Source organism: Pongo pygmaeus, chromosome 14, assembly GCF_028885625.2.
Source record: "Pongo pygmaeus isolate AG05252 chromosome 14, NHGRI_mPonPyg2-v2.0_pri, whole genome shotgun sequence".
Lineage (NCBI taxonomy): Eukaryota > Metazoa > Chordata > Mammalia > Primates > Hominidae > Pongo > Pongo pygmaeus.
In genome coordinates this window covers 123109218-123137162 of record NC_072387.2, presented here as the reverse complement: position 1 = coordinate 123137162, position 27945 = coordinate 123109218, and the positions used below count along the sequence as shown (strand labels likewise).

The 27945-nt window shown below is 48.3% G+C and overlaps 1 protein-coding gene across 2 annotated transcripts; it reads right to left on the bottom strand.

Annotated features, from left to right (window-relative positions):
* On the bottom strand, positions 1-26743 carry F10 (coagulation factor X). 2 transcript variants are annotated; one of them, XM_054447054.2, is made up of 8 exons: positions 26478-26743; positions 19610-19770; positions 11164-11188; positions 10175-10288; positions 8614-8745; positions 5575-5819; positions 1982-2099; positions 1-614 (listed from the first exon to the last, which is right to left on the bottom strand). In XM_054447054.2, exons 1-8 carry the CDS (start codon positions 26545-26547, stop codon positions 13-15), a joined length of 1467 nt encoding a protein of 488 aa, XP_054303029.1. In that variant the 5' UTR covers positions 26548-26743; the 3' UTR covers positions 1-12. The 2 variants fall into 2 exon arrangements, with proteins under 2 accessions (XP_054303029.1, XP_054303030.2); XM_054447055.2 differs by having other exon boundaries at positions 1986-2099; positions 26478-26701.
* Between the last annotated feature and the right edge of the window lie 1202 nt (positions 26744-27945).

The window sequence follows — 27945 nt, the reverse complement described above, 5'->3', positions numbered from 1 at the left end:
TTGAGTGGGATCTCACTTTAATGGAGAGGACGTTATGACCTCCGGGGCATGGCTCTCGGCCTTGGGCAAGCCCCTGGTTTTCATGGACCTGTCGATCCACTTGAGGAAGGCGGTGACCTTGGTGTAGATCCCGTACTTCCCCTTCCGGGCACAGCCCTCTCCCCAGCTGACAATGCCTGTCACGAAGTAGGTGTCCTTGAAGCGGGTGACGTGCGGGCCCCCGCTGTCCCCCTGGCAGGCGTCCTCCTGCCTGGCGTGGTAGCCGGCACAGAACATGTTCTGGGTGATGATGAAGCTGCTGGACAGCTTGCAGCTGTTGCGGTCCACGTAGGGCACCTCCAGCATCTTGAGCCTGGTGGACTGCCGGCCCTTCTCGTGGGTGCGCCCGAAGCCGCTCACAATCCCCGTCTTCTGCGTCATCAGCGTGGACTCGGCCCAGTCACGCTCGGGGAGGCAGGCGGGCGCCACATTCATGCGGAAGGTGATGGGGGTCTTGAGCCGGAGCACGGCGATGTCGAAGTCATAGGTCTCCTTTGTGAACCGGTTGTGCTTGATGACCACCTCCACCTCGTGCACTGCCTCACCGCCCTCCTCCTGCTCCGTGTTCCGGTCCCCTGGGACAGACGGGTGGGACTGTGCTCAGCTCAGCCGGGGACATGCTTTCGCACATCCGTTGCTTCTTAAGGAAGTTATGTTTTGTTTTGTTTTTAAATTAAAAATGGCTAAAAATGGCACGTGGTCACTTTTGAAAATTTGAAAAATAGAGGGAAGTGCAAAGCAGCAGATAAAAATGCCTGTCAGCCTTGCTACCCAGGGAACCACTGGTCATGTCTCACACGTTTGGTTCTTTAGACGGCCGCCACTCCTGTGTCCTTCGGCGGGTGCATCCTCTGTGCCAGTCGTGGGCACCAACGAGGCTTTTGGCATCCCAGACCCAGGCTGTGCGGTGTGGCCGCCAGCCGAGAGTGTAAAATAGTTGTGCCGTGAATGTAAAATAGAGACTTAGCATGAAAGAAAATGTGCGGAATGTGTTATTACACTTTTAACATGATTACACATGGAAAAAGTAATATTTTCAATATGTTGAGTTAAATAAGATATATTATGAAAATCTGTATATATATATTTTTTTTATTTTTTTATTTTTTGAGACAGAGTTTTGCTCTGTCGCCCGGGCTGGAGTGCAATGGCACAATCTCAGCTCACTGCAACCTCCGCCTCCCGGGTTCAAGTGGTTCTCCTGCCTCAGCTTCCCAAGTAGCTGGGATTACAGGCCTGTGCCACCATGCCCGGCTAATTTTTGTATTTTTTAGTAGAGATGGGGTTTCGCCATGCTGGCCAGGCTGATCTCGAACTCCTGACCTCAGGTGATCTGCCCGCCTCAGCCTCCCAAAGTGCTGGGATTACAGGCATGAGCCACCACACCCAGCCTGTTTTTTAATATTTTAAAATGTATAATAGAACACTTAATGTTAGAAAAATATCAGTTTACATATATTGCTTGCATTTGTAGCTTGTGTTGGGTTTGCACTGAGCAGCTCTAGGGTCTAGTGGACAAAGACAGATGTTAATGAAATAATCCCACAAATAAAAATAGAAGAGACAGAGGTACTTGGTGTTCAGAGTATGTTAAAGATCAAGGGAGGTCTGGAAGGCTCCCAATAAAAGACACTGAGACACAGAACATTAGCTGGACATGGAGACCCAGAGACCCGGGACCCAGATACTCGGAAACCCGAGACCTGGACACCCACTGGGAGAAGGGCTGGGCTGGTTCCCCTCCCCTCCCAGTCCTCCTCCCCACTCTTCCCCTTCCTCTGCTTCCTCATCTTCTTCCTCTGTGAAATGCCCCTAACCCCTACAAATAGGATTTCAGGATTTCAACCAGTGTTCCCAACAAATTCCATCAGCTTTAGTGGTTTCTGAAAAGCAGACAGTGGCAGTGCCCCCACCACGGCCCCGGGGGCTGTTGGTCACTTACCTACCCTCACTTTGAATCTCTTGGCTTGGTAGAGGCAGTGGGCTGCCGTTAGGATGTAGAACTCGCTCAGAATGGTTCCACCACAGAACCCCTCATTTTCCTCATTGATGAGCAGGGCCTGTGACAGACGTGACAGGCTCAGTGTGGCCGGCCAGGTGGACAGGTGTTGCCTGACTGAGAAGCCAGCTCTTCAGGTGGCACTGCCCGGCCCTCCCCATGCCAAGCTGTCCTCTCCGGTCTCCTGCCATCCACCCAAGGACAGTTCCTCATCTGTCTCTTTTCTCTGCCTGTGCCACACACTCACTGATATAGGGAGTCATCTCTTCTTTCTACCAAATCCATCACAGTGCTCTCTAAAGTCTCATGCACACAACACATCTGTCCACGCTTTGGAAAAGATGCTCCCTGTGGGAGCAGCCTTTCCCGTCTCTGTGGCAGGATTTCTACCTGGGACCAGGAGACGCCAGTCTGTGCAGAAACATCTGCCTCAACCGGTGCGCCTGCCTGGTGTCCCGGCGGTTCAGCAGTGTGAGCCTGTCGCCCACGGTGCACGGACGCCTCCATCCCAGGTGACTTCCTGAGGGTCCCTGTGGCAGCTCCTGTGAAGGGTCTCCTCCCTGCCAGGACTTGGAACACAGATGGTCCCAGGGGAGCAAGCACTGGCAGGGGTGCCACACGCTGTCCCTAGGGGGCTGGACTTGCAAGTTTGGAGCCCGGGCATATTTTGGTTTTCTTTTCTCCGGGGAGTTTCCCATCGTGTGATAGTGACTGGGCGCGTGTATAGACCCATGAAACTGCTGACAATATCGAGCCTTAAAACATTTCTTAAAACATTCATGGCTAGAAAAGGGGTCATGTTTTTGCCTCTTTTTTGCATAATTTGTCAACTCATTATCCAGCTTACATGAAGGAAAGTCAGGCTAAGACACGAACACCAACCGTTCTTCCTAAAGATGCAGATGAGGCCACTTGCCAAGACTCAAACCAGGAAACAAGAATCGCAAACCTCAACAGACTGCACGAGGGTCCCTCCAGTGAGCCCTCCAGGGCGCCCCGCCCTGGTCCCCCAGCCCGGGACCCCCTCCAAAACCCCACCTGGGGCTCCAAGTCCGGCTCCTCAGCCCCACAAGAGGCTTTTCCTGCTCATCCTCGGTGGGGTCTCCTGCATCGAGGTTCTTGCCCCAACCACACAGTGCCTGGGATTGGGAGGATCTGGGTCTCAGCTCCCTAACTAGGTTGAGATTTCTGTGTGTTGGTCACAGAGAGGCTTCATGGTTTCATATCCCACCTACACAGCGCCCAGCTCAGTGCCTGACACGCAGAAGGCCCTCAACAAACATGTGCTGCAGAGCTGGCTCAGTGCATCCCTGTCTTGCTTGGCTCTTTATAGTTAGACAGAGGCTCACCCGCCACACGGTCTGGGGTGGAGGAAGGCCTGGGGGAATTCATGGGGGTGCTGGCGGCTCTGAGAGTCTTGCTTGTAGGAGAGGACATTCTGGTTATGGGCGCTGAAAATTCGAGTCCAAGTGAGGATTGCCAGAGAAAATACAGGATGCCCAGCAACATGGTTTGGCTGTGTCCCCACCCAAATCTCATCTCGAACTGTAGCTCCCATATTTCCCATGTGTTGTGGGAGGGACCCGGTGGGAGGTAACTGAATCGTGAGGGCGGTTTCCCCATGCTGTTCTGGTGGAACTGAATAAGCCTCATGAGAGCTGATGGTTTTCTAAGGGGAAACCCCTTTTGCTTGTTCTCTCATTCTCTGTCTTGCTGCTGCCATGTAAGACGTGCCTTGTGCCTTCCACCATGATTGTGAGGCCTCCCCAGCCATGTGGAACTGTGAGTTCATTCAACCTCTTTTTCTTTATAAATTACCCAGTCTCGGGTATGTCTTTATCAGCAGTGTGAAAACTGACTAATACACCTAGTTTGACTTGAATCAGATAAACAGCAAATAATTTTTCGCATATGTATGCTTCATGCGATACTTGGAACATACTTACACTGAAAGTATTTCTAGTTTATGTGAAATTGACATTTAATTGAAAGTATTGTGTTTTTATTTGTTTAATGTATTTCTAGTTTATGTGAAATTGAAATTTAATTGAAAGTATTGTGCTTTTATTTGTTTAATGTATTTCTAGTTTATGTGAAATTGAAATTTAATTGAAAGTATTGTGCTTTTATTTGTTTAATGTATTTCTAGTATATGTGAAATTGAAATTTAATTGAAAATATTGTGCTTTTATTTGTTTAATGTATTTCTAGTTTATGTGAAATTGAAATTTAATTGAAAGTATTGTGCTTTTATTTGTTTAATCTGGCAGCATTAGTCCAAATCAACAATCAAAGATTAGGACCTGGTATAGTGGCTCACACCTGTAATTCCAGCACTTTGGGTGGCTGAGGAGGGCGGATCACATGAGGCCTGGAGTTTGAGACCAGCCTGGCCAACATGGTGAAACTCCTGTCTCTATTAAAAATAAAAAAATTAGCCAGGCATGGCCGGGCGCAGTGGCTCACGCCTGTAATCCCAGCACTTTGGGAGGCTGAGGTGGGCAGATCACCAGGTCAGGAGATGGAGAACCATCCTGGCTAACACGGTGAAACCCCGTCTCTACTAAAAATACAAAAAAAATTAGCTGGGCGTGGTGGCAGGCGCCTGTAGTCCCAGCTACTCGAGAGGCTGAAGCAGAATGACATGAACCTGGGAGGTGGAGGTTTCAGTGAGCCGAGATCGCGCCACTGCACTCCAGCCTGGGCGACAGAGCGAGACTCAGCCTCAAAAAAAAAAAAAAAAAAAATTAGCCAGGCATGGTAGCGGGCGCCTGAAATTCCAGCTACTTGGGAGTCTGAGGCATGAGAATCGCTTAAACCCAGGAGGTGGAGGTTGCAGTGAGCCGAGATCGTGACACTGCACTCCAGCCTGGGCAACAGAGCAAGGTACTGTCTCTTAACAAAAAAACCTTAAAGAGTGATTTTCTTTTTTACCTTTGAAAATAAGTAGATGTGTTTTTCTCTAAGGTACTGTCTGCCTCCATAGGATTTAGGTGTTTGGGTAAAAAAATTCCAAAATTAGAAATGAAGCAAGGACACTGACTCTTTCTGCCTCCTGTCAAACAGAAGAGCAGATGGAGGCCTTGCCCACCCCGGCACCATCCTCCTGCCCACTGACGCCCCTGCAGCGTGGGCGGCTCCCTGGCTTGAGCCCTGTCTCCTGGTGTAGGGGAGGTTTGAGGACACTAGAGTGTGTGGCTGCGTCTTCTCCCTCTCTTCTGTTTCACAGGACAGCATCGTCCTGGGCATGCCACAGGCAGCCATGGAAATGCCCAGTTTCGAGAAGGGGGTGAGGGGGGCGTTGCCCAGGCCCAGCCTCTCTCTCAGCCCTGGCCACTTCCCTGTGGAGCTCACAGCCTCCTTGGCTGCCCGGAGGGAGGGGACAGGCAGGCAGGCTTGGGTGGCGGAGCCCCTCTATCCTAGTTCGGAACAGTTCCTTCCTGGATTGCTATTCCAAGTGTCAGGCTGGCCTCCCCGAGGTGCACAGCGGGACAGGTGGTGCGTCCAGCAGGCCCAAAGGGCCATCCTACAGTTACCTGCCAGGGACACTCCCCGTCCTTGCATTCCCGGCCTCCCACGATCCTGACGAGGTTGTTGTCACCCCTCTCGGGCTGCGTCTGGTTGAAGTCAAGCAGGTCGAAGGGGTTCTCGGTGGGGTCCAGGTCAGCTGCGTCATACGGCTTCCATGTGATGTTGTTAGGGGCCTCCCTGCTACTGTTTGTGGCCTGGGCCACTGACCTCTTCCTGCGTTCCAGGGTCTGTTTCCCACAGGGGTAGGGCCCTGAAAGAAAGAGGACGGCCAGGGCCTTCAGCACAGAGAGAGGCTCCCCATAGCCTGCACAGCTCACCCTGTGGGAGAAGAGTCAGAGAGCCGGAAGGCAGAGCGCAGGGGCACCCGGAGGGGCAGCGGGCTTGCGGGGCGAGGCCCCACGTCGTCAGCAGGGGTCGGGTCTTCAGGTGAGCGCAGCTGTCCGAGCGTTGGCCTCCCCTCAAGTGACCGCCTGTGAACATTGGATGCCAGGCAGCAACCCAGGCAGCGAGGGGAGTGTTGGCGTCTGCGATTTGCCTGAAAATGCACCAAGAAGTCAAGAAAGCTTGACGGATGGACAGAGACAAATGGGCCGGGTGAAATGGGATGAATGCATCTGGCCGGAGGATGCCAACAGGAGAACCCAAGTGCTGGGCGTGTGCGGCTTCCTGCAAAATTCTTTCCAGTGTGCTGTGTGTTGGAAAACTTTTCCTAATGAAACACTGAAGAAAAAAAAGTTTTCGGGCAGAAGGAATAGCACACGCAAACAACCGGAGGCACAGGAGAGCGTCTGGAATAGCACAGCTCCCAGAGAGGCCACGCTGATATGTTAGGAAGCTTCCTTTTGTATAATGGCCAATGAGGGCACCAAGGCCAAGAGAATGGCTGAAACATGGTGGAGGAAGGCAGGGGTGCGGGGGAGCAGGAGAGGAGAGGAGGAGGGGAAATGGATGGCAAGGGGCTTCTCTGTGGCCACACGTGTCTGGGGTCAGATGGGCACAGCTTAACTGTTTACTTGCTGTGCTCCTGCACGGTCTGAGGAGGCTCCAGCAAATTCGCCAGCCGCAGGGGCCTTCAGCCCGCCGTGCCTCAGCTTTGTCCATGTGTGCAGTCACCACCCTTCCAAGTTCTGAGTTCATCCATTATTTGGAACTGAACTTTTTTTTTTTTGAGACGGAGTTTCTCTCTTGTCTCCCAGGCTGGAGTGCAATGGCATGATCTTGGCTCACTGCAACCTCCGCCTCCTGGGTTCAGGCGATTCTCCTGCCTCAGCCTCCCAAGTAGCTGGGATTACAGGCACGCGCCACCATGCCCGGCTAAGTTTTTGTATTATTTGTAGAGACAGGGTTTCACCATGTTGGCCAGGCTGGTCTTGAACTCCTGACCTCAGGTGATCCACCCACCTTGGCCTCCCGAAGTGCTGGGATTACAGGCGTGAGTCACCTCGCCCAGCCTGAACTTTTTGCACTACGAAGTAGTTTATGTAATTTTATTTTCACACATCACACTTGCTTTTTTTTTTTTTTTTTTTTTTTTTTTGAGATGGAGTCTCACTCTGTTGCCCAGGCTGGAGTGCAGTGGTGCAATCTCGGCTCAGTGCTCAGTGCAAGCTCCGCCTCCTGGGTTCACATCATTCTCCTGCCTCAGCCTCCTGAGCAGCTGGGACTACAGGCGTGCACCACCATGCCCAGCTAATTTTTTTTTTTTGTATTTTTACTAGAGACAGGGTTTCACTGTGTTAGCCAGGATGGTCTCAATCTCCTGACTTCATGATCCTCCCTCCTTGGCCTCCCAAAGTGCTGGGATTACAGGCGTGAGCCACCGCGCCCAGCCCACACTTGGTTTTAAATGGATTTGTGATTATTTCTAGAATTAAAAAATATTCATGTGTATGTCAAGAAATGACTTCAGTTAAAATATTTTTTAATCAGCTTAAGCTTGAATGTCATTGCCAGTAGCAAGGTCAGCCATGGTGTCTTTCACTTGCTGAGATATTTCAGGCATATAATTGAAGCAGTGCTTGAAGGATGCATATGGAACCCGGTCTTTTCTTGATCACTCATCTTTGGAAGTAAATTGTTTTCAGTAAGAAGGATATGAAAGGAAGAGTGACAGAACACTCGGGAGTAACCTGTGTCTGGAGGGGACAGTCATGGCAGGCGGGGGCAGAACACGGTCTGGGGGCTGAGCCACACCTGAAGCCAGAAGGTGAGCTGGGTCACCAGGCTCTTGAAAAGGCGGGCCTGGGACTCTGCCCTTCGAATATGCTCCTGGGTAAGGCCGACGCTGTGGGTCGGGCCAGCTATGAGTGGGAGTGGGGTCGCTGTGCAAGGTGCAGCTGTGACGCCTAGGCCCCGCCTTCGAGGGCCTCACCTGTGCTGGCCGTGTGGAAGTGCTGGCAGCCAGGCAAGCCCAGCGTAGGCAATGCCCACGGGGTCAGGACAGGGACGCTCGTCCCCACCCTGCCCTGTCCCCTGCTTATCCTGTGCTCACTACCCTCTGGCCGCCTATTGTCCACATTCATCAAGGAAAAGAAAAACTAAGTTCAATGAACACTGGTCCTGGTAAAAGGAGCTCAGAGCCTGAGCGTCCTCTGTCTGACTCCCATCCCAGCCCCGCACCTTAGCTCCAGTTCCTCGGGCCAGCTCTGCCCTTTGCCTGCCCTGGTGCTTTGAGCCCTTGCACTAGATGCCCCCAGAGTCCAAACGCAGACTGAAGGCCTGTGGTGGGCCAGGCATCGTGCAAAGTGCTCCAGGGATCACCCAAGCAGTCAGGCAATAGTGTTGGTCCCATTTGTCAGATGGGGAAGCTGAGGTTAAACAGCACATCTGGCTTACAGAAATAATGGGTCTGTTTCCAAACCTCATGGTCTTCATGTTTGAACCAGCTGGGCCCGGAGCCCAGGGCTCAGTCCTGTCCTCTTGGTGTCACTGTTACCTGCCAGGCCCGCCCAGAACATGCCTGTGTCCCCGCCCCCCGGCATGGGCTTGTCCTCCCTGGCCCGGCCCAGCGGCAGCTAGTGGCTGTGGCCCAACGTGCCTCCTACCTGTGGGAATGCAGGCCTTGCTGTTGTCAGCCAGGGTGTACCCGCGGGCGCAGGAGCACACCACTGAGTTCTGTTCCTCGTGGCAGAACTGGTCACAGTCCCCGTTGTCCAGGCTGCAGAGCTTCCGTGTGACTGCAAAGGAGAGGCATGTTGGCTCCGGGGACAGCTGGAGAAATGGAGGCTGGGCTGGCCCAAGGGTGCCAGCTACATCCACTTGCCTGTCAGCCACAAAGCAGCCATTGGGTTGAGCAAAGGGCCAGAGCCAGGCAACAGGTACACTTGCCTTGAAGGGCACCTCACGGGTCACGGGGAGCTCGTGGTGCAGTGCCTGGTGGAGCCAGACGCCAGGCTCCAGGGACCTGCCCCTCACACCTCCGGGATGACCGGCACCCCCTGCCCCAGCAGCACTCACATTACGGTGACTCCACATCCCTCTGTGTGGGTTTTGATGAAAAAGTAATCACAGTGCAAAGATCAACATGCCTGGAATTTTAGAAAATGTTCATAATAGCCCTGGGAGCCTGAGCAGGGTTATGCCTCATAAGTTACCAAATGGTGTTCCAGAGAGGCGACTCCGGACTTGTAATGGAATGATGCATAATTGATATTCTCATCAGGGAAAATTCAAAAGTAATCCAATCTAAGAACATGGTCTAAAGATGATCAATTAGGCTGGGTGCTGTGGCTCATGCCTGTAATCCCAGCACTTTGGGAGGTCGAGGCGGGCGGATCACGAGGTCAGGAGATCGAGACCATCCTGGCTAACACGGTGAAACCCCATCTCCACTAAAAAATAAAAAATAAAAAAAATTAGCCGGGCCTGTAGTCCCAGCTACTCAGGAGGCTGAGGCAGGAGAATGGCGTGAACTGGGAGACGGAGCTTGCAGTGAGCTGAGATCGTGCCACTGCACTCCAGCCTGGGCCACAGAGCGAGACTCCATCTCAAAAAAAAAAAAAAAAAAAAAAAGATGATCAATTAAGTACTTTAAAAGAAATGCAAATCTTTTTCCTTAGGGAAAATTGATCTAATAGTAGCCTAACTTTTTATTTAAAAATTAATCACCACATTAGAGAAAGCACTTAGTGATTTTTCCATGTAGAACTAATTAAATGTATCAAATTTTTATAATTGGGCAATCACAAATATTCACAAATATTGACACGTGCATCCATACACATAAATAAGAGGTGATTTAGAATCACTGCACAGGGTCACAAGGAGCAGGAATAACAGGGCAATGCACTTGGCTCCAAGGAAAACAGAGAGTCCACTCTTGTTTACACATGAATGGATCACACGCTTCATCAATGTTCTACAGTCTCTCTCGGAGGAGCAGAGAAGTGACTGTGTCTCTCTCATCATGTCCCCAAACTGAATCGTTTGGGGGACATATTGGGCTTTTTTTTCTATTGCTATAGTGGCCTAGTATAATAGAGCCCAGACTTTGTAAATCAGAAATGACTTAAGATTGTTTCATTAGGCGTTTTCACTTCTTCCCCTTCCCACCTGCCACTCTTCAGTGGCATCTGATCTGAAGGTATATCAAGCAGAGGAACCTACATAATTCACAGTTTTTGCCTTCGAATCCTTCTAAACAGGTGCAGGTGTATTCCCCGAGGCCGTCTTTACATTTGCCCTGGTTCTGGCAAGGACTGGTCTCACACTGGTCGCCATCTGCAAAGAGAGGATTTCGAAACTGGAGTCTGCAAGCTGTTTCCCGCATCATGGAAACAGTTTTGATGTGCTAACCTTGGCCCTGCTGTTCAGATAACTGGAAAAGGCTTCCGGTTTCTCTGTAAACAACTCCCCCTCTTTGGACTTTATTTGATCCACCCCCTTTTGTGGCCATGTGTACGTGATGCCTTTACCTAGGTGGATCACCGGCCCAGCTTTTCGATTTTTGCTGGTGTTTTGCAGTGTGTTTACAGTCAGAGGTGACCACAGGGACCAACTGGAAGGACGGAGGAAAGGTGAGAGCCTGATGCTCATTTCTGGGCTGGGCCTTGACGGGAGAGGAGGTTAGGGTTCCTCTTTCCAAATGATCCTGGGGCAAAATGAGAAGGCAAACACTAACACGGGGCTTCCCATTTCTTGGAGGATTTACATAATCTAATTTAGAGATAGGCCCAGTTGTCATTTTGAGAAATGTGAATACTGTTACCAGGTAGTCATGACTGATGCCATTTCAGATGCTATTAAGCATTAAATCAAGGCGGTTGCCTTGGTCGGGAATCTAATCTTTCAGACTCTGTTTTTTGCTTTTACCGAATACACTTGTATTTAAGAAAAGTTATCATGGAATTTGGTATCCTCAAATGAGAATGAACTGATTTAAATATATATCTCTAACTCAATAACAAAACTAGGATTAGTATAAAATTACTTTAAAAACTCTTTTACAATAACTATTATGGAAACACCCTGAGGGAAAAAGTCTTAAATGAGTAAAATTAGAACAAACGCAGAAAGGAAATTCAGGAAATATTTTCAAAATTCAAATATCCTAATGAACCCCTCTCACTTAAGCTTAAAACAGAAAAAATACTGACCTTTGTATTTATTCCAGAATTCATTCTAAAAGGAAAAAAGAGATTTAAAAATATATTAGGAAAAACAGAGACATTTTATACCAATAACAACCATAATTAAGTGACTCAAGCTGAATAGGATATTTTCCCCAACGGCAGTCACTTTTAGGAATGAATTGTCCTAGAACTATTCAATCTAAAGAGGAAAGCTATTCAGATCTTCTGCATCTGTGAAGATGTGGCTTCAGTCATCTTAAATGAACCATCTTTGTTGAATATTGAAAATATTTTCAAGTTAATTACCTAGAAATGGGTTGCACCAAAAATGCCTTGCTCTGTTTGCTACTCCCGAGCTGGTCAATGGATGGTTTTTAGTTGCTACGCCTGAGCTAAACATTCAGACAAGGGTCACATGCTTGTCAATAGTCATTACATTAGTTGAAAAATATTCACTGCTGATTAGCTTAAAACAGGTCATCAAGAGCCTAGACTACACTAAAAAATGTCCATAGTCTTATTGTTTTTTAACTCTCTACAGTTGGCTGAATAGTGTCCTCCCTGCTAATTCAGGTCCACCTGCAGCCTCAGAATATAACCTTAATTGGAAATCGGGTCTTTGCAGATGTTAACTAAGCCAAGGCTGTAGATGAGATCATGCTGGGTCAGTGTGGGCCCTAAAGGAGAACGTCCTTATAAGAGACAGAAAAAATCACACAGAGGCACAGAGAGAGAAGGCCATGTGACGATGAAAGCAGAGACAGGGGCGACGCGTCTGCAGCCCAATGATGCCCATGATTGCTGGGTGCTCCTGGAAGCGAGCAGAGAGCCTGGGACAGAGACTCTCTCAGACACTCCAGAAGGAACCAACACTGCCGACACCTTAATTTCAGACTTGTCTCCAAAGCTGCGACAATAAATCCCTGTTATTTTAAGGCGTTTGTAGTGCTTTGTTATGGTTGCCCTAGGAAGCAAATATACTATCTTTTTACTTTTTTACTTTTAAAATTCTCACACAGCAAAACCAATGTTTTGGTGTACACTTCTATGAATTTCAACACATGGAGAGACTTCTGTAGCCACCAGCATCATCAGGATGCAGTACAGGTCCATCCTTCCCCTCAAATTCCCCATGCCATCTCCCCCACCTGCCAACCCTTGGCAAACCCTTTCCCACCACTAATCTCTTTATCACAATGATAACAACTTATTGAGCATGTCATGTAAATGAAAGTGTATATTATAGGACCTTGTGAAACTAGCTTTTCATTCAACACAAAGCCTTTGAAATTCATGCGAGTTATTGTGGTATCAATAGTTTCTTGCTTGTTGTTGCTGACAACTATTATATTGTATGGCTACACCCAGCAAAAGACATTTATCTTATTTCCAGCTTTTGGCAATTAAGAATAGAGTTGCTGGCCAGGCGTGGTGCCTCATGCCTATAATCCCAGCACTTTGGGAGGCTGAGGCGTGTGGATCACTTGAGGTCAGGAGTTCGAGACCAGCCTGGCCAACATGGTGAAACCCCGTCTCTACTAAAAGTACAAGAATTAGCCTGGCATGGTGGCGCATAACCTGTAATCCCAGCTACTTGGGAGGCTGAGGCAGGAGAATCACTTGAACCTGAGAGGAGGTTGTAGTGAGCTGAGATTGTGACATTGCACCCCAGCCTGGGCAACAGGAAGACTCTGTCTCAAAAAATAAAAATTAAAAAAAAAAAAAAAAGACTAGAGTTGCTATAGACATTTATGTACAGGATTTTATGTGGAAATAAGTTTTCATTTCTCTAGGGTAAATGCCCAGAAATGGGATTGCTGAGTCATGTGGTAACCTTATATAACTTTATAAGAAACTGTCAAATTCCTTTTCAAAGTGGCCGTGCCATTTTGTATTCCCACAAGCAGTGTATCAAAGTTCTGCTTTCTCCGTATCTTAACCAGTGCTGTTATGTGTCAGTGTTTTTTATTCTATAAGTATGTAGTCGTTCTTATTGTGGTTTTTATTTGCATTTCTGTAATAGCTAATAATGTTGAGTATCTTCTCACATGTTTATTTTCTATCCATATATCCTCTTTGGCGAGGTGGCTGTTAAGGTCTTTTTTTTATTGTTTAACAGGGTGTTTATTTTCTTCTTCTGAGCTGTAAGATTTCTTTATATATTCTGAATATGATTCCTTTGTTGGATATGTGATTTGCAAATATTTTCTCTTAGTTTGTAGCTTGTGTTTTCATCCTCTTAACAGTGTCTATTTCTGAAGTGCAAAAGTTTTTAATTTTGATAAAGTCCAATTTATGACTTTTTTCTTTTATTAATCATTCTTTTGGTGTCATGTCTAAGAATTTTTGCCTGGCTCCATGTCATAAATTTTGTTGTATTTTCTCCTAAAAATTTTATAGTTTTGTATTTTATGTTTGGATCTATTATCTATATTGTGTTAATTTTTGTATAATTGTGAAGTTTAGGTCAGGTTCATTTTCTTTGCATATAAATATATAATTGTTCCAACACTGCTATGGTCTCAACATGTCCACCATACATATGTTAAAATTTAATCGACAATGTAATAGTATTAAGGGTGAGATCTTTAGGAGGTGATTAGGCCATGAAGGCTCTGCCCTTGTGAATAGGATTAATGTCCTTATAAAAGAAGCTTCACACAGTGTTTGTGCCTTCTGCCTTTCTGCCATCTGTCAGGTGAGGATGCAGCCATGAGGCACCATCTTGGAAGCAGAGACCAGGCCCTCATCAGGCCCCATATCTGCTGGTTTCTTGATCTTGGAGGACTTCCCAGCCTCCATAATTTACCCAGTCTGATCTATTTTGTTATAGAAGCACAAACAGACTGAGACTAATATAATTTGTTGAAAAAGACAATTCTTTCTTTCTTTCTTTTTTTTTTTTTTGGAGACAGAGTTTTGCTCTTGTTGCCCAGGCTGGAGTGCAATGGCTTGATCTTGGCTCACTGCAACCTTCACCTCCCAGGTTCAAGTGATTCTCCTGCCTCAGCCTCCCGAGTAGCTGGGATTACAGGCACACACCACCACGCCCAGCTAATTTTTGTATTTTTTTAGTAGAGACAGGGTTTCACCATGTTGGCCAGGCTGGTCTCAAACTCCCGACCTTACGTGATCCACCTACCTCGGTCTCCCAAAGTGCTGAGATTACAGGCATGAGCCACCGTGCCCAGCCGAAAATTGATATCTTAATATGTTGAGTCTTTCAATCCATGAACACTGTATGTGTCTCTATTTAGGTCTGTTTAAATACTTTCATTGGAATTTTGTAGATTTTGGGATAAAGATCCTGTATATGTTTTATTAGCTTTACATATAAGTATATAATTTTCTTTGAAGCAATTGTAAATGGCATTTAAAAAATTTTGGCTTACAACTAACTGTACGTTGCTACTACATAAAAATATGATTAACACGTGCTGACCTTGTATTCTGTGACCTTGTTACACTCAATTGCAAATTTTAGGAGCATTGATATGGTTTGGCTTTGTCCCCACCCAAATCTCATCTTGAATTGTAGTTCCCATAATCCCCATGTGTAGTGAGAGGGACCCAGTGGGAGGTAACTGAATCATGAGGGTGGTTCCCCCATGCTGTTCTCGTGAGAGTATGTTCTCATGAGATCTGATTTTTTTTAAGAGGATTCCCCTTTTGCTTGGCTGTCATTCTTCTCCCTCCTACAGCTATGTGAAGAAGAGCACGTTTGCTTCCTTTTCTGCCATGATTGTAAGTTTACTGAGGTCTCCTTAGCCATGTAGAACTGAATCAATTAAACCTTTTTTCCTTTATAAATTACCCAGTCTCGGGCAGTTCTTCACAGCAGCATGAGAACAGACTAAAACAAGCTTTTTTCCCCTTCACATTCTTTAGGATTTTCTAGATGCATGATCATGTCATCTTCAAATAGTGATAACTTTATTTCTTTTTCTTGACTTATTGAAGGCCTTCCTTAGAGCTAGGACTTCCAGTATAATGTTGAATTAGGAGTGTTGGGAATGGACATTCTTGTGCTGTTCCAGTCTCAGGGAGAAAACCTTCAGTTTTCACCTTTAAGTATAATATCAACTGTAGACTCTTTGTAGATGAACTTTATTATGTTGATAAAATTCCCTCCTATTCATATTCTGCTGATAGGTTTTTTATAAAATCATAAATGGATGTTAAATTTTGCCAAATTTGTTTGTTGCATCAATTGACATGATTATGTGGATGTTCTCTTTTGTTTATATGGTGGATTACATAATTATTTAAAAATATTGAGCCAGTCATGTGTGCCCCAGATAAACTCACTTGATCATGGTGTATTATTATTCTTTTAAAAATATATTGCTGCACCGTTTGCTAATATTTTGTTGAGGACTTTTGTGTCTAGATTCATGAGAGATGTTGTTACGTAGGGTGGTTTTTGTTTTCAGTATTTGTCTGGTTTTGACATCAGGGTAATGCTGGCCTAAAACAAACTGAGAAGTGTTCCCTCTTCTATGTTCTAGAAGAATTGTATAGAATTGGTGTTCTTTTTGAAATGTTTGGTAAAATTCTACCAGTGAAACCATCTGTACCTGAACATTACTTTTTCAGAAGGTTTTAAATTAAGAATTGAATTGGCAGGTATCTCTTTCATCTTGTGTATGTTTTGGTGGCTTGTGGTATTGAAGAATAGGCCCATTTCATCCAAGTTCAAATCTCATGCAAATTTATATGTGCAGAGTTGTTCACAGTATTTTATTATTATACATTTAACATCTGCAGTTTCTGTAGTGATGTTCCCTCTCTTCCATTTCCAACATAGGTCCTTTTTCTTTTTTTTTTTTCTGTCAATCTTGTTTGAGTTTCATCAGCTTGTTAGTTTTGTCTATTATTTTTGTTTTAAATTTCTTTGATTTCTGCTTTTTCAATTTCCTTTTGGTTTATTTTTTTCTTTTTTTCTAGTTTATTAAAGTGGAAGCGTACATAAACAATTTGAGACCGTCTTTCTTTTCCCATATGAGCATTTAATGCTATAAATTTCCCTTGAAACACTGCTTTTTTAGCTGCATCCCACAGATTTTATGTTACATATTCATTTTTGTTCAGCTCAAAATACTTTCTTACTTCCCTTAAAATTTTCTCTTTGACTCACAGATTATTTATACATGTGTGACTTAATTTCCAAGTACTTAGGGAAGTTTCCAGTTATTTTTCTGTTAGTAATTTTTAGTTTAATTCCATTATGGTCAGAAAACATACTTTATGTGAGTTCAATCTTTTTATTGAGGTGTGCTTTAAGACACAGGATATAGTCTACCTTGAGGAATTTTCCATATGTGGAAAGAAAGTGTACTTTGCTATTGTTGAGAATCCTATAAATGTCCATTAGATTCAGGTCAAGCGATGTCTGGAAGACTGGAGGAAAAAATGATAAACTCACAGCCGGCTGTATCATATCATACATCTAATTCTAATTTTATTCCACAATACACTGCGATTTACTTTTTAGGGTCCTCAAATAGCTGCTACATGCATTCTATCCATGTTTTGTAGCTACACTCAGTGGGAGAGGCAGTGTGGAATGTGCTTTCTTCATCTTATCTGGAATTGGAACTTGTTGATAACCTTTAATTCAGTCATCTCTCTCTGGAGAAGCCATTCTTAGATGATAATCTAGAAGAAATGCATGCATATGTGTTTTCCTAATAGCAATATTTAGAAATAACTTATATGGCCAAACTCTGAGAAGAGTAAATGCATCATAAAATAAAATATAGCTTAGCTATAGAGTAGCTATATAGAAGTAAAGAAGAGTGTTTGAGAAATGATGCTGAGTGAAACATAAACTTGGATCAGCATTATTTACTTTTATTAAAGAAAAATTCTACCAGTGGAAAAAAATATATGTATATATAAGAAGTATTTGAAAATATTTCTGAAAATTCTAAATTTTTTCTGTTAGAGACAAGTCATTTATTTGCTAACAAGGAAGAAAAAGGAATTCTTAATTTAATTAAGAATTAGAGTAGACCTTGATCTTTTGCAGAAATGCAAAGATATCTGAGTCACACAACTTAGACAATTAAAATTTTCTAGATATAAGTGTCAATGTTGTGCTTTCCATTGTATTAGTGGCTGCTACATTCTCTTTCTTGTCTTCAAGTTTCATGCCAGGAGTCAGAAATATTTCCTTGATGTTGTGGGAGTCTGTGAGAAACATGGTAACACATTTGATTGTCACGCTCCAACCAGCTGTGGGCGGAGGCCCATATTCCAGGGTTGTATGGAAGCTTTCATCTATGAATGTGGCCTCATCATCTTTGCTGGCCTTGTCTTGTTTGTCAACAGCTGCTGCTGTTGCTGCATGGAAACATTCAGCTATCTTCATGACAAATAGCTCAAAGTGCTCAGTGAGACCCTCTTAGAGTGACCTTTTGGTCAAAGAGCTCATTATCTGCAGGTGATAACAGATAAATGTGGGACTGATGTAAGTCACTTTTAGGAACTCCTTGACAAGTTTATCTAGGAGCCTGGATATGTTCTGAGGTAGAAGACTTTCAAAAGCTTTTGTTACATAGACATCACCAAGAATTTTTTGAGTTTCTTCAGTTCCAAAGAGGTTAGTTTCTGGCAGCGTCACACCCAGCACTTTTTCAAGCTCTTCTACCACACTGATTCTCCAGAAGGGTGAGGAGAAGTCAACCCATGGGTTTGGCTTTCTGAGCCATCTGTATGGTGGGTGACCTTGTAACCACCTGTGATGTGCTTCATCCCTGACATAATCTTTTCTTGGATTTCAATGAGATCATGACAGTCTGCACAGACCATGTAGGGTGGCAAATCAAATACATTCTCTTATTCCTTAACTGGCATCCAATTTCATAAATCCAGTCAATGCTACTAACCAGCATCTGAAGGTAGAGTCCTGGAGCAATTCTCAAATACAAGTTAATGCCCAGCTTGTTGTGGCAGGTGATGAAAGGCTTAGCCCCTGCTACCCAGGATGACGTTCATCATGAGGATTTCAATGTCTAGAAATATCAACTCATCCAAAAACCTTGTCATATATGTGGTGATCTTAGGGCAGATGATACACTGCTTTCTCAGAAAGTCACTCAGGATCAAGTCCAAGTACTCAAATAATATTGGGTCTCCTTGCCTTTGAGGCTAAAGTAAGGATGGAGCAACATGTGAGCCAGGAGACAGCAGTGCAATTTTGCAGGGGCTGATGCTGAGCTCGCCCTTCTTGGTGTTTCCCAGATTTTCCTGGACTCCGAGTACGTCTCCCTGAGGCAGTTTATTTATTGATTTATAATTCCTTGACCTGGCCATAACTTGTAACTTCACCCTGGTCCACAGGGGTCATCAGAAGGTGAACTTTCCCCAGCTCTTTTGGCATGGATCTTCAGGGTGACGTCAGTCAGGTGGCCCTGGGCTGCAGGTGACTGCACTCCGGGATGAAGCAAGTGAGTGATGTCCACATGAAAGCTGCAGGGGTCTTCCCCAGTAACCTTCAGCGGTGGCCTGCGCTGGGGGACCTGTAAGGGGCCTCGAAGTTTCCATTTGGGTTCACAGTCAGTGGTGTGGCTGATGGCACCAGCCGCGGCTGGCCTAGCTGTTGCTCACTGAGTTCCGGCTTGGCCCCCTTCTCGGCTACTTTCTTCTCTTCAGCTCATTCTTGTCAGTTCGGGATCACCGCCGCCCACTTCCACTTCAGAGCCCTGTCCTGCAGGAACCTTTCCTGAGGCCTGGGGTGAGAAAATCGAGACCCCTCGGCCATTTCCAGGTTCGTAAGAAGCCCCGCCTCTTCGGGGGAGAGGGGGGTAGCGTGTTCCGCGCGGGGCTACTGCGGCTGCGCAATCGCGGCCTGGTGTCACTGTGCTCCTCCTACTGCGCAGGCGCAGTGCTGGGTTCGTCGCCCGGTATGGATGCCGGTCTTCCTGCTGCGCAGGCACAGTGCTGGCTTCGCGGCCCAGCCTCAGTACTAGTGCTTCTGCTGCGCAGGCGCAGTACTGGGTTCGTGGCCTGGCGTCAGTTGTGCGCCTGCGCGCTGGCGCTCTAGGCTGTGGCTCTCAGCGACTACGGAGGCCAAGGCACGACGCCGGCTGCGGGCGTGGGAGGGCACGATTTCAGCTCACTGCAACTCGGCGAGGCGCTGGCCGAGACCATGACTACTGGTTTTTAGGTTAACATTTTATTTTTAAATAGAACTTAACTCTGGCAGAAGCCCTGTGACCCTCAAGGGACTTGGGCGCATCCCTCCCCGCTGAGTCCTCGCCGGGAAGGAGTCAGTGCGGGGGCGGCACTGATGTCCCTGTTGGCAGGACTCCACCGAGGCCTCGATTTGCTGGTCCCCGCCCCAGAAAGCCTTTGCGCACGCTGCCCCTTCCTCCAGGCCGCCCCCTGGATGGACGGAGCAGCAGGGCCAGCGAGGGCGCTGTGGCCTGAGTTCCTTCCCAACAGCCAGGCTATCCTCAGCCCTTACCGTCTTGTCGCTGTCCTCAAAGACCTCGCGGGCCTCTTCGTATGAGCAGGTCTCTTCCATGCACTCTCTTTCGAGGTGTCCTTTCTTCATCTCTTCAAGAAAGGAATTGGCCCTCCTGACCCTCACCAGGATGTTGTTGGCCTGCTCCTTGCGGATGAACACTGGAAGGTAGGGAGGACAGGGTTAAAAGCTCTGGTCGCCCTCACCCAGGCTCCCCCTCACCCATGCTCCCTGACTGTGATGTCCCTTGCCATATCCAAATCACAAAAGGAGGATCACTCACTTGTAAACTAAAAATAAAATTCTAAGCCACCAGCTCACTGAGTGGACCCCTCCTCTCTGCCAAGGGAATTCCATAGGAAGCTGAAAGACTTGTTGAGGCCATGAGGGGAAGCAGGTCCCACACACCTCATTATTTCTTCCTTTGGAATTCAGGCACAGCTGACCAGCATTCACATTAAGAGACCTTGAGGCTGACCAAACAGATTCTTTGTAGCAATAAGATACCAGTTTCCAACCTGACTTCTTTAGTATAGGATCACATGACATATAGCAGGCCCTAAAATAAATGATTTTACTCCAAATTGTATTTCTTTGACATATTTTGAAATGGCCCTGCAAAGCTGTCTCAGGGAAATCCACATTCTGTAGAGAACCCCCTTACCTTTCCAGGTCTTTTTCTGAGCTGAGAGTCTAGCACCTTTTTTTTTTTCTCTTTAAGATGGTGTTTTGCTCTGTCATCCAGGCTGGAGTGCAGTGGCACAATCTCAGCTCACTGCAACCTCTGCCTCCCAGGTTCAAGCCATTGTCCTGCCTCAGGAGGAGATTCTCCTGTCTCAGCCTCCCGAGTAGCTGAAGCTACAGGCGAGCACCACCACAGCCGGCTAATTTTTGTATTTTTAGTAGAGATGGAATTTCACCATGTTGGCCAGGCTGGTCTTGAACTCCTGACCTTAAGTGATCCACCTGCCTCAGCCTCCCAAAGTGCTGGGATTACAGGATGAGCCACGGCACCTGGCCATGGGTGTAGCACCTTTTAAAGGTCCGAAGAGGAAACAGTTGCCATCTATTGCCTCTAAGGGTGGCCACCTATGAGTCTTCATCTACATAACAAGAACCTTGGTCTTCACAACCTCTTGTCTTAACCCAGATACTCATTTCTATTTATTCCAGGTCTTTAGATAATAACTCTTTCAACTGATTGCCAATCAGAATATCTTTGAAGCCACCTATGTCCTGGAAGCCCCCACCTTCCCCTTTTCTGGAACGAACCAGTATACAACTTATGCTCATTGATTGGTGTCTGCATGTAACTCTGTCCCCCTAAAATACATAAAATCAAGCTGTGACCCAACCACCTTGGACACATGTTCTCAGGACCTCCCAAGGCTGTGTCATGGGTCGTGGTCCTCACATTTGGCTCAGAATAAATCTCTTCAAATATTTTACAGAGTTTGGCTTCTTTATCAACACTTTCTTCAGACACTTTGAGGGCTGTGGAGGGAAATGCACATTTTCCCCCCCTCCCCCCAGTTCTCTATGAGGTACAGCATGAGGCACCTGCTTTAGACCCATGCACCCTTCTCTGGAGAAGTAGACACATCCCATCCAATCAGCTCACCAGCCTCCTCACATGCTCACGCCGCCTCAGCCTGGCCACCCAAAACCCCTTCCTTGAATTCTCCCTCCCTAGGGTGCTTTCAGCCCGCTCTGCTCTGTGCTTTGGCTCAAGCTGTGCCCTTCAGCCGGGCCCCACTCGTTTTTAAGGTCTCTGCTCTTTGTTATGTGGGGATTGGCGATGCTGTTTCGATTACAAACTATAAAAGTACAATTTAACTTACCTGCACATTGCGCACATGTACCATAAAACCTAAAGTATAATAATAATAATAATAATAATAAAAGAAAAAGAAAAAAAAAAAAAAAGAAAAAAAAAAAAAAAAAAAAAAAAAAAAAAAAGTACAATTTATGAAGTGCCAGGACACACATACATGCCAACTTTCAAGAAATAGTATTTATTAGTATTTCCTAAAATACAGTACTTAGTACAAAGTTTTCTATTTGATTCTACTCTTTAAAAAAAAAAAAAATACTGAATTGATTTCATGACTGGCAAATGAGTCTTGATCTGCTGGTTAAAATGCCCTGGATCCAAGAGTGTGTGTCCCTTGTAGAGTGTGTGTCTGTGGGCTGTGCTGTCCACATCTCTCTGCCTGTGTCTCCTTTGTCTCTCACTCACTCCTCCTCCTCTTTTCATTTTGATAGCCTCAGTTTCTTTTCTTGGCCCTCCGTAGTCTTTTTCTGTGCTTTTTTTCCACTGAAAAATTCAATGTCTCACTACAATAAAGATGACTCTTCCAATTGATCTCTCTAGCACTGACTTTTGTACTGAGCTCCATGTTTTCAGCTCTCTCACTATGACAGATGCCTTCCCTCATCTCAGAACTCCAAACTCTCCATGTCCAAAATTTAAAACAAGACTGCAGAATCAAGCAATCTTGAGTTTCAAAAACATCTTAGTCACTTATTATTTATTATTGGCAGAAGGGAATTATAACATCTACTCTTAGAGTTGTTTTAAAGATTGTATAAACTCCTAGTGTTGAGTCTGGTATACAGAAGGTGCTCAGTAAATCTTGGGTTCATTCCTACCTCCAGTTACTTTACCTTCCAAATTCCCCATTTCTTTTAGTGACACCAACATTATCCCACCAACGCTAGGCTTAGATTTATTGTTTGTTGACCCTGCCCCATTACTCTGCGTGTCTGCTCCACTCGCACACGCTTGCTCTGAAATGCAGCCCACACGTGGCTCCTGCAAGTCTGCACACATGGCTCCCTGCAACCTGCAGCCTCATGTCACCTCCACTCCACAAAAGGCACTGAGGAAGCTGAGGGGTGGAGAATGCCCATCTCCCTTGGGGCCCCTGGCTCTCATGTTGGGATGACCACAGCCTCAGACAAGTTATCCAAGCCTGGCTTAGTGTTTCCCAAACTGGGACTTGCAGACCTCCTGGGCTCCAGTTGGGGTCTGAAGACCACATTCTGCCTTGCCCTCGGCGTTCTAACACACCTCCATGTGAACACCTCTCTTGGTACCTTCTCTCTTCCCCTTGGTCTCCTTCCTTGTGGCCAGATTGACATACGCTGCTTTTCTCTCTGCTGCCCTAGAGCCACAGTGACGGTTCACAGACTTGCCACAAGGATTGGTCCCCACTCAACCAGGGCCTGATGCCCTCACTGTCTCTGGTCAATCCCTTGCGCCTCCTCTGACCTCTTAGAGGAACTCGCTGTTCTGTGATAGCGGCCACAGCTCTGTTCCCCTTGCCATCCACCCCCGAGCATCCCCAGGCTGGTTGACCACTAAGAATTCACCTTTCCTTTGCAGCCCTTGTCCAGTTCCCACCTTTTCCCATCTCTCTGAAGCCTGCTCAGCTCTCCCCAGCTCATGGGGGTAGGACACTGCCTATAAGGTTGAGCTGGACTGTGTGAGTAAGAGGGTACAGGTGGCAGGCACGGGGTGGAAAGGGTGATGCAAGGAAGTCAAGAACCACCCAGAATCTGCCTCTAGTGGTCTTAGAACAGAGCCCAGGGTCTTCCCATGGCCGGGTCTTCCCATGGCCAGGCCTCCCAGGCCGCACCACCTTCAACTCTGCCCTCACTCATCTCTCTCTGCCACACTGGGCTCTGCGCTGACGCCCAACACTCACACCCCAGGACTTTTGCACCAGTCACCTCCCTGTCTGGAACATTCTTGCCACAGATACCCAAGTGGCTCAGCCCCAGTGCCCCCCGAGAGACCCTCCCTGACCACGCCCTCTGATGTTGCCCCCACTCGTGTCTGTTTCATCCCCTTACACTGTGCTGTTTGTCTTCTAGCGCCCAACCCCTCTCTGACATTACATGCTGACAGGCTCATCCTTCCCTCCGCTGGAAAAAGACTTGGCGTGTTTGGTCACAGCTGTATCCCTGTGCCTAGCACGGCCGGAACTTAACCAATATGTGTTGAGGGAATGAAGGAAAGACTGCGCGCCTGGCTTGGCCCTCTGGACTGAATCTGGGCGCTTCTGCTCTCTGTTATGGCTGAGTCGCATCAATGCTTCAGTCAGACTGAGCAGGCCGGGCCTTGGCCACGTAGCCACACTTTCTGATGTGAGTAAAATGGGACTGACAAAACGAAATTAAAACAAGGTTTTTAGACACTTGTCTCAAGAACACTTGTCTCAAGAAATTAATGGAACACTCTAGAACTCTGATATGGAGCATCCAGATTGGTAGAGGTTTGTTGTGTGGTTTTGTTTCTTCAGAAGCCGTCGGGAGCATTGCAGTCCTGGAGCACATGGTTGTGTTTGTTGTTATGGCAACATCAATGAATTCCACAGTCAGCAACTGCATTTGAGCAAGTTTTACCAGCAAGCAAAATTTTCAGTCAGTAAGGTCCAAACTCATGAAGAATGGATTTAAACTTGTTGAATGTAAAGATTGAAACTGAAGCCACGTAGCTTTAATGATTGCCAGTACCACAGCGATAGTTTAAAGGCTGGCACTGCAGGTACTCTGCATATTCTGATTTTATTAAAATAAAAAGTTGGATTGCAGAACACACTCACAGGTGGCAGGACAGGGCTGAATAATGTCCCTCCAAATTCATGTCTTTCCCAGAACCTCAGAACCTGACCTTAATCGGAAATAGAACTTTTGTGATGTATTTAGTTAGGAAGACATTTTATGGGAGTACGGTGAGCCCTAAATCCAATGACACCAATGACTGGTGTCCTTCTGAGAGAAAAGAAGACAGAAAAACAGCCATGGTGAGAACCCCATGCGATGATGGAGGCAGCGATGGGAGCAATGCTCCCACAAGCCACGGGCTCCGAGGCCGCTGTCACCCCGAGGCCAGGAGACAGGCCTGGAGCAGACTCTCCCCCAGCCTCTGGAGGAACCAGCCCCGCTGATGCCTTGATTTTGAACTTCCAGCCTCCAGAGCTGTGGGAGAAATGTTTCTGTTGCTTTAAGCTACTTGGTCCATGGTCCTTTCTTATAGCAGTACCAGCAAAGCAGTGCTGAGGTCCCACTGCCCAAGAAGAACTTCCATGACTGCCAGGACAGCCGTGCTCACTTAAAGGCTAGACTGCAGATGCTGTACGCATTCCGATTTTATTAAAATCAAAAGTGTGCACAGCAGGGTCCTGAGTGGGACCTTCTGGGACCTGTGTTCAGCCCCACCCACCCCACAGTGCAGCTGCTGAGGCCTCTGAGGCAGCGTAGGGGAGGGAGATGGCCTGGCCCTGGCTCTCCGGGGCTGGCCATGTCCGCCCAGGGTCCAGGCCGGCCCCCGGGGACACCACAGGCCATGGTCATGAGCCAGGCCCATGTCACACAGCTAAGGGTGTCATGACCCTGTGGACCCGGAGGTCTGCGAGGTGGGCGCCTGCATTTCCCATTGGCAGGAAGGGAAGCTGGCACTCCACCAGGACCCTGCGTAACTCCCCTAGTTTCCTCCTGTGGGTCTGGGTGGGCCCCTGGCCTGTCCTCTCATCCCCACCCTCCACTTCTTCCCAGGAAGAGGAGTCCTGCCAACTTCCATTCCCAATAAGCCAGAGCAGCTTCCAGAGCCTCGGGTTGGGCTTAGGGCCTCAGAAGCCCTGGGCTGGGCTTGGGGCCTCAGGAGCCCAGAGCATTCTGGCTGCAGAATTTTCTACCAATTCACTGAAGCATCTGTCTGTTTGCAGAGTAGCTTTGCTGTCGATGATGATGGCATGGGTCCTTCCAGGGCCTTGTTCCACCCACGCTGATCTTGTCCCACCACAAGCATCACAGTGGGCTCCTGCATGGGGCAGTGTGGCCTGAGGGGCGGGAAGAAGGCTGGGAGAGATGGAGCCACACAGTACCCCATGAAGACGGGAGTCCTGTTCCGTGTGGGAGTCCTGTTCCGTGTGGCTCAGGGGACAGAGGCTGGGGAGGGCAAGCGGTTGAGGGTGGGATGGAGAAGAGCCCTGTGTGATGTGACTGGAGCTCCAAGTCACCAGGCGGAGGGGCCGTTTAGGTCAGTGATGCACTGAGGATCCACTCAGCCTTCCCAGGGGTCTCCCCCTTCCACCCCACAAGGGTCTCCCCCTGCTCCGTCTCTCTCTCACACACTCCCTTCCCAGGCCTGGGTCCCCTTGGTGCCCCTGCCTGTCCACTTTGTCCAGGATGCAAACAAGTCTAGGGTCCCTGTCTCTCGTGTCCCCACCAGAGGGGCCTCCTCTTCCGCCGCTGTCCCCAGCCTTGCCTGGTTTCTGTCCTTTCTGGGCCTCTGCTTTTGGACAGGCCTGGGGGTCCTGGACAGCCCTGCTGCCCCCATCTGTCCAGCTGTGCATTAGGCAGCCCCTTCCCAGGCAGAGCAAGTCCAAGGGTGGTGGCACTGGCTTGGCTCAGCCTCCTCCTCCCTGGGAGCTCCTCTGCTGTGCTCCTCATCCTGTGCCTCCCTGTGGTGGCAGATGGCCAACTCTCCTGTCTCTGCCTGCCCCAACCGCTCCCTCTGTCTCTGTCTCCCTGTCTCTCTACCTCTGTCTCTGCCTCTTGGCCTCCCATCTCACTGTGTCTCTGTTTCTCCCTCCCTCTCCCTTTCTCCCTCTGACTCTGTCCTTGTGTTTTTGTCTCTGTGACCTCTGACCCCCCCGTCTGACTCTCAGCCACAGGGAGCCACAGCTGGCCTTGAGGATGCCCTTGGCTGGAAAGGCCAAGCCCAGCCCTCCGAGGCCAGCCTCTGACAGCGGTCAAGGCACCCACCGTCCAGGCTGCGGAGATGAGAGGGTTTCCCCAACTGCCGCCCCTCCCTGCTCCCTGGGGCTGCTGTTGGGTCTGAAGGGCAAGGGGCACTTACAACTTTCCCCAGGCAGCAGGAGGCCAGCCAGGGAGGCACTGAGCAGGACGAGGTGCAGCGGTCGCCCCATGGTGTGGCCGAGTACCGTGTCCCTGTCCTCACTGGGACAGGCTGCTGGAGCAAAGTCCACGCCCCGGCTGGGATGGCTGTTGTCCGGCTGCTTATCACTTGGCTTAGGCCTCCTGATTGGAGCCGAGACCCGCTGGCGAGGCAGGGGAGTGACCACGCTGGGAACACAGCCGCTCTGGCCCCACCTTCCCCAGGCAGAGCTGGGCGGCCAGAGAGGCCCCGCGGAACCTCATCCTCATCAGTCACCAGGGCCGCGGGCGTGAGGACTTTCTGTTCTAAGAATAAAAACATCATTTCATGCTTATTTTGTAGTTTCCAGATGTTTACATTTAACTCTCAGTCCTCACAATCACATAAAAATATCATTTTCCCCATCATTTTTCCAGAACAGAAAACTAAGTTTAGAGAGCGCAGAAGCCTGAGCCGAGGCCGCTGGCAGTGAGTGTGGGATCTGAGCCCAGGACTTCTGCCCCAAGGCCCTGCTTGTTTCTGGGCAGGCCCTTCCGCTCACAGCCACTCTCTGGGTGGTGTCAGGTGGTCTCATGTCACGGGGGGGCTTGGCATCTGCACCATGGTCTCCCACAGGCCAGGCTGGCACCTGCCCCACTCATCCCCAAACCTTCTGTGCCCACATGGCCCCAAAACGTACTTCTGTGGGGAGTGACCTTCCCCTGACCGTCTGGAGGGACAGGCTCTGTCTGAAACCCCTCCTGACCTGCCCACCACTGGCCACACTGTTCCGAGGCTGAGAGGGCTTCTGGGCTCGTTCTCCAGCGCAGAAACCTCCCGTCACAAGGTCCCTGAGCGTCTCTGCTCAATGGCTGTGGGAGTCACTGGGAGGTGCAGCCGGGATTTTTGCCTCTGGGGTCTCTGGAATAAATGGTCTAAAACTTGGCCGGTGTGGCGATCACTGCCTGCTATGCCGTAGTGGCCGGGGAGCAATGCCCCTAAAACCCACAGCACTGGCCACTGCCTCACAGTGCGTCTGCCTTGATGGGTCGCCCTGTCTCGCAGCCACCTGCACTGAGCCTGGTGTGCACACATTGTGCGTCATTGTGCCTGGCACACAGGAGGCACTCACTGAGCCCCACCCGACTGCACAAACTGATGATGCTGGATGCCAACGCTGGGCTGGCCTCCCATGGCGGGCACCACGCACAGCCCGGTTCTCTGAGAGGGGCCTTCCTGGTGGCACCAGATGTCTGACTCCTGCCTCTCCTGGTCTCCACACTCCGACATCGCCTCTAGGCATGTTTGTATGGAAAGACCAATGCGGTGTGTGCACTAACAGCAGGATGCTCATGGCAGACACGCAGTCTTTGTCATCAATGCTGAGTGGCGATGCTGGCTTGGGGGGCCCAAGCCTGCCGCCTCATCCCACCCTGTCCCAGGGCCATGG

Bases quoted from the DNA above. Each gene is read 5' to 3' on its own strand.
- F10 (XM_054447054.2), bottom strand. From the start codon at position 26,547: ATGGGGCGACCGCTGCACCTCGTCCTGCTCAGTGCCTCCCTGGCTGGC. The intron at 10,289-11,163 runs GTCAGTATTTTT...CTCTCTTTGCAG, and splicing joins ATTCTGGAATAAATACAAAG to ATGGCGACCAGTGTGAGACC. The intron at 8,746-10,174 runs GTAGGTTCCTCT...TCTCCTTTGCAG, and splicing joins AGGCAAAAACTGTGAATTAT to TCACACGGAAGCTCTGCAGC.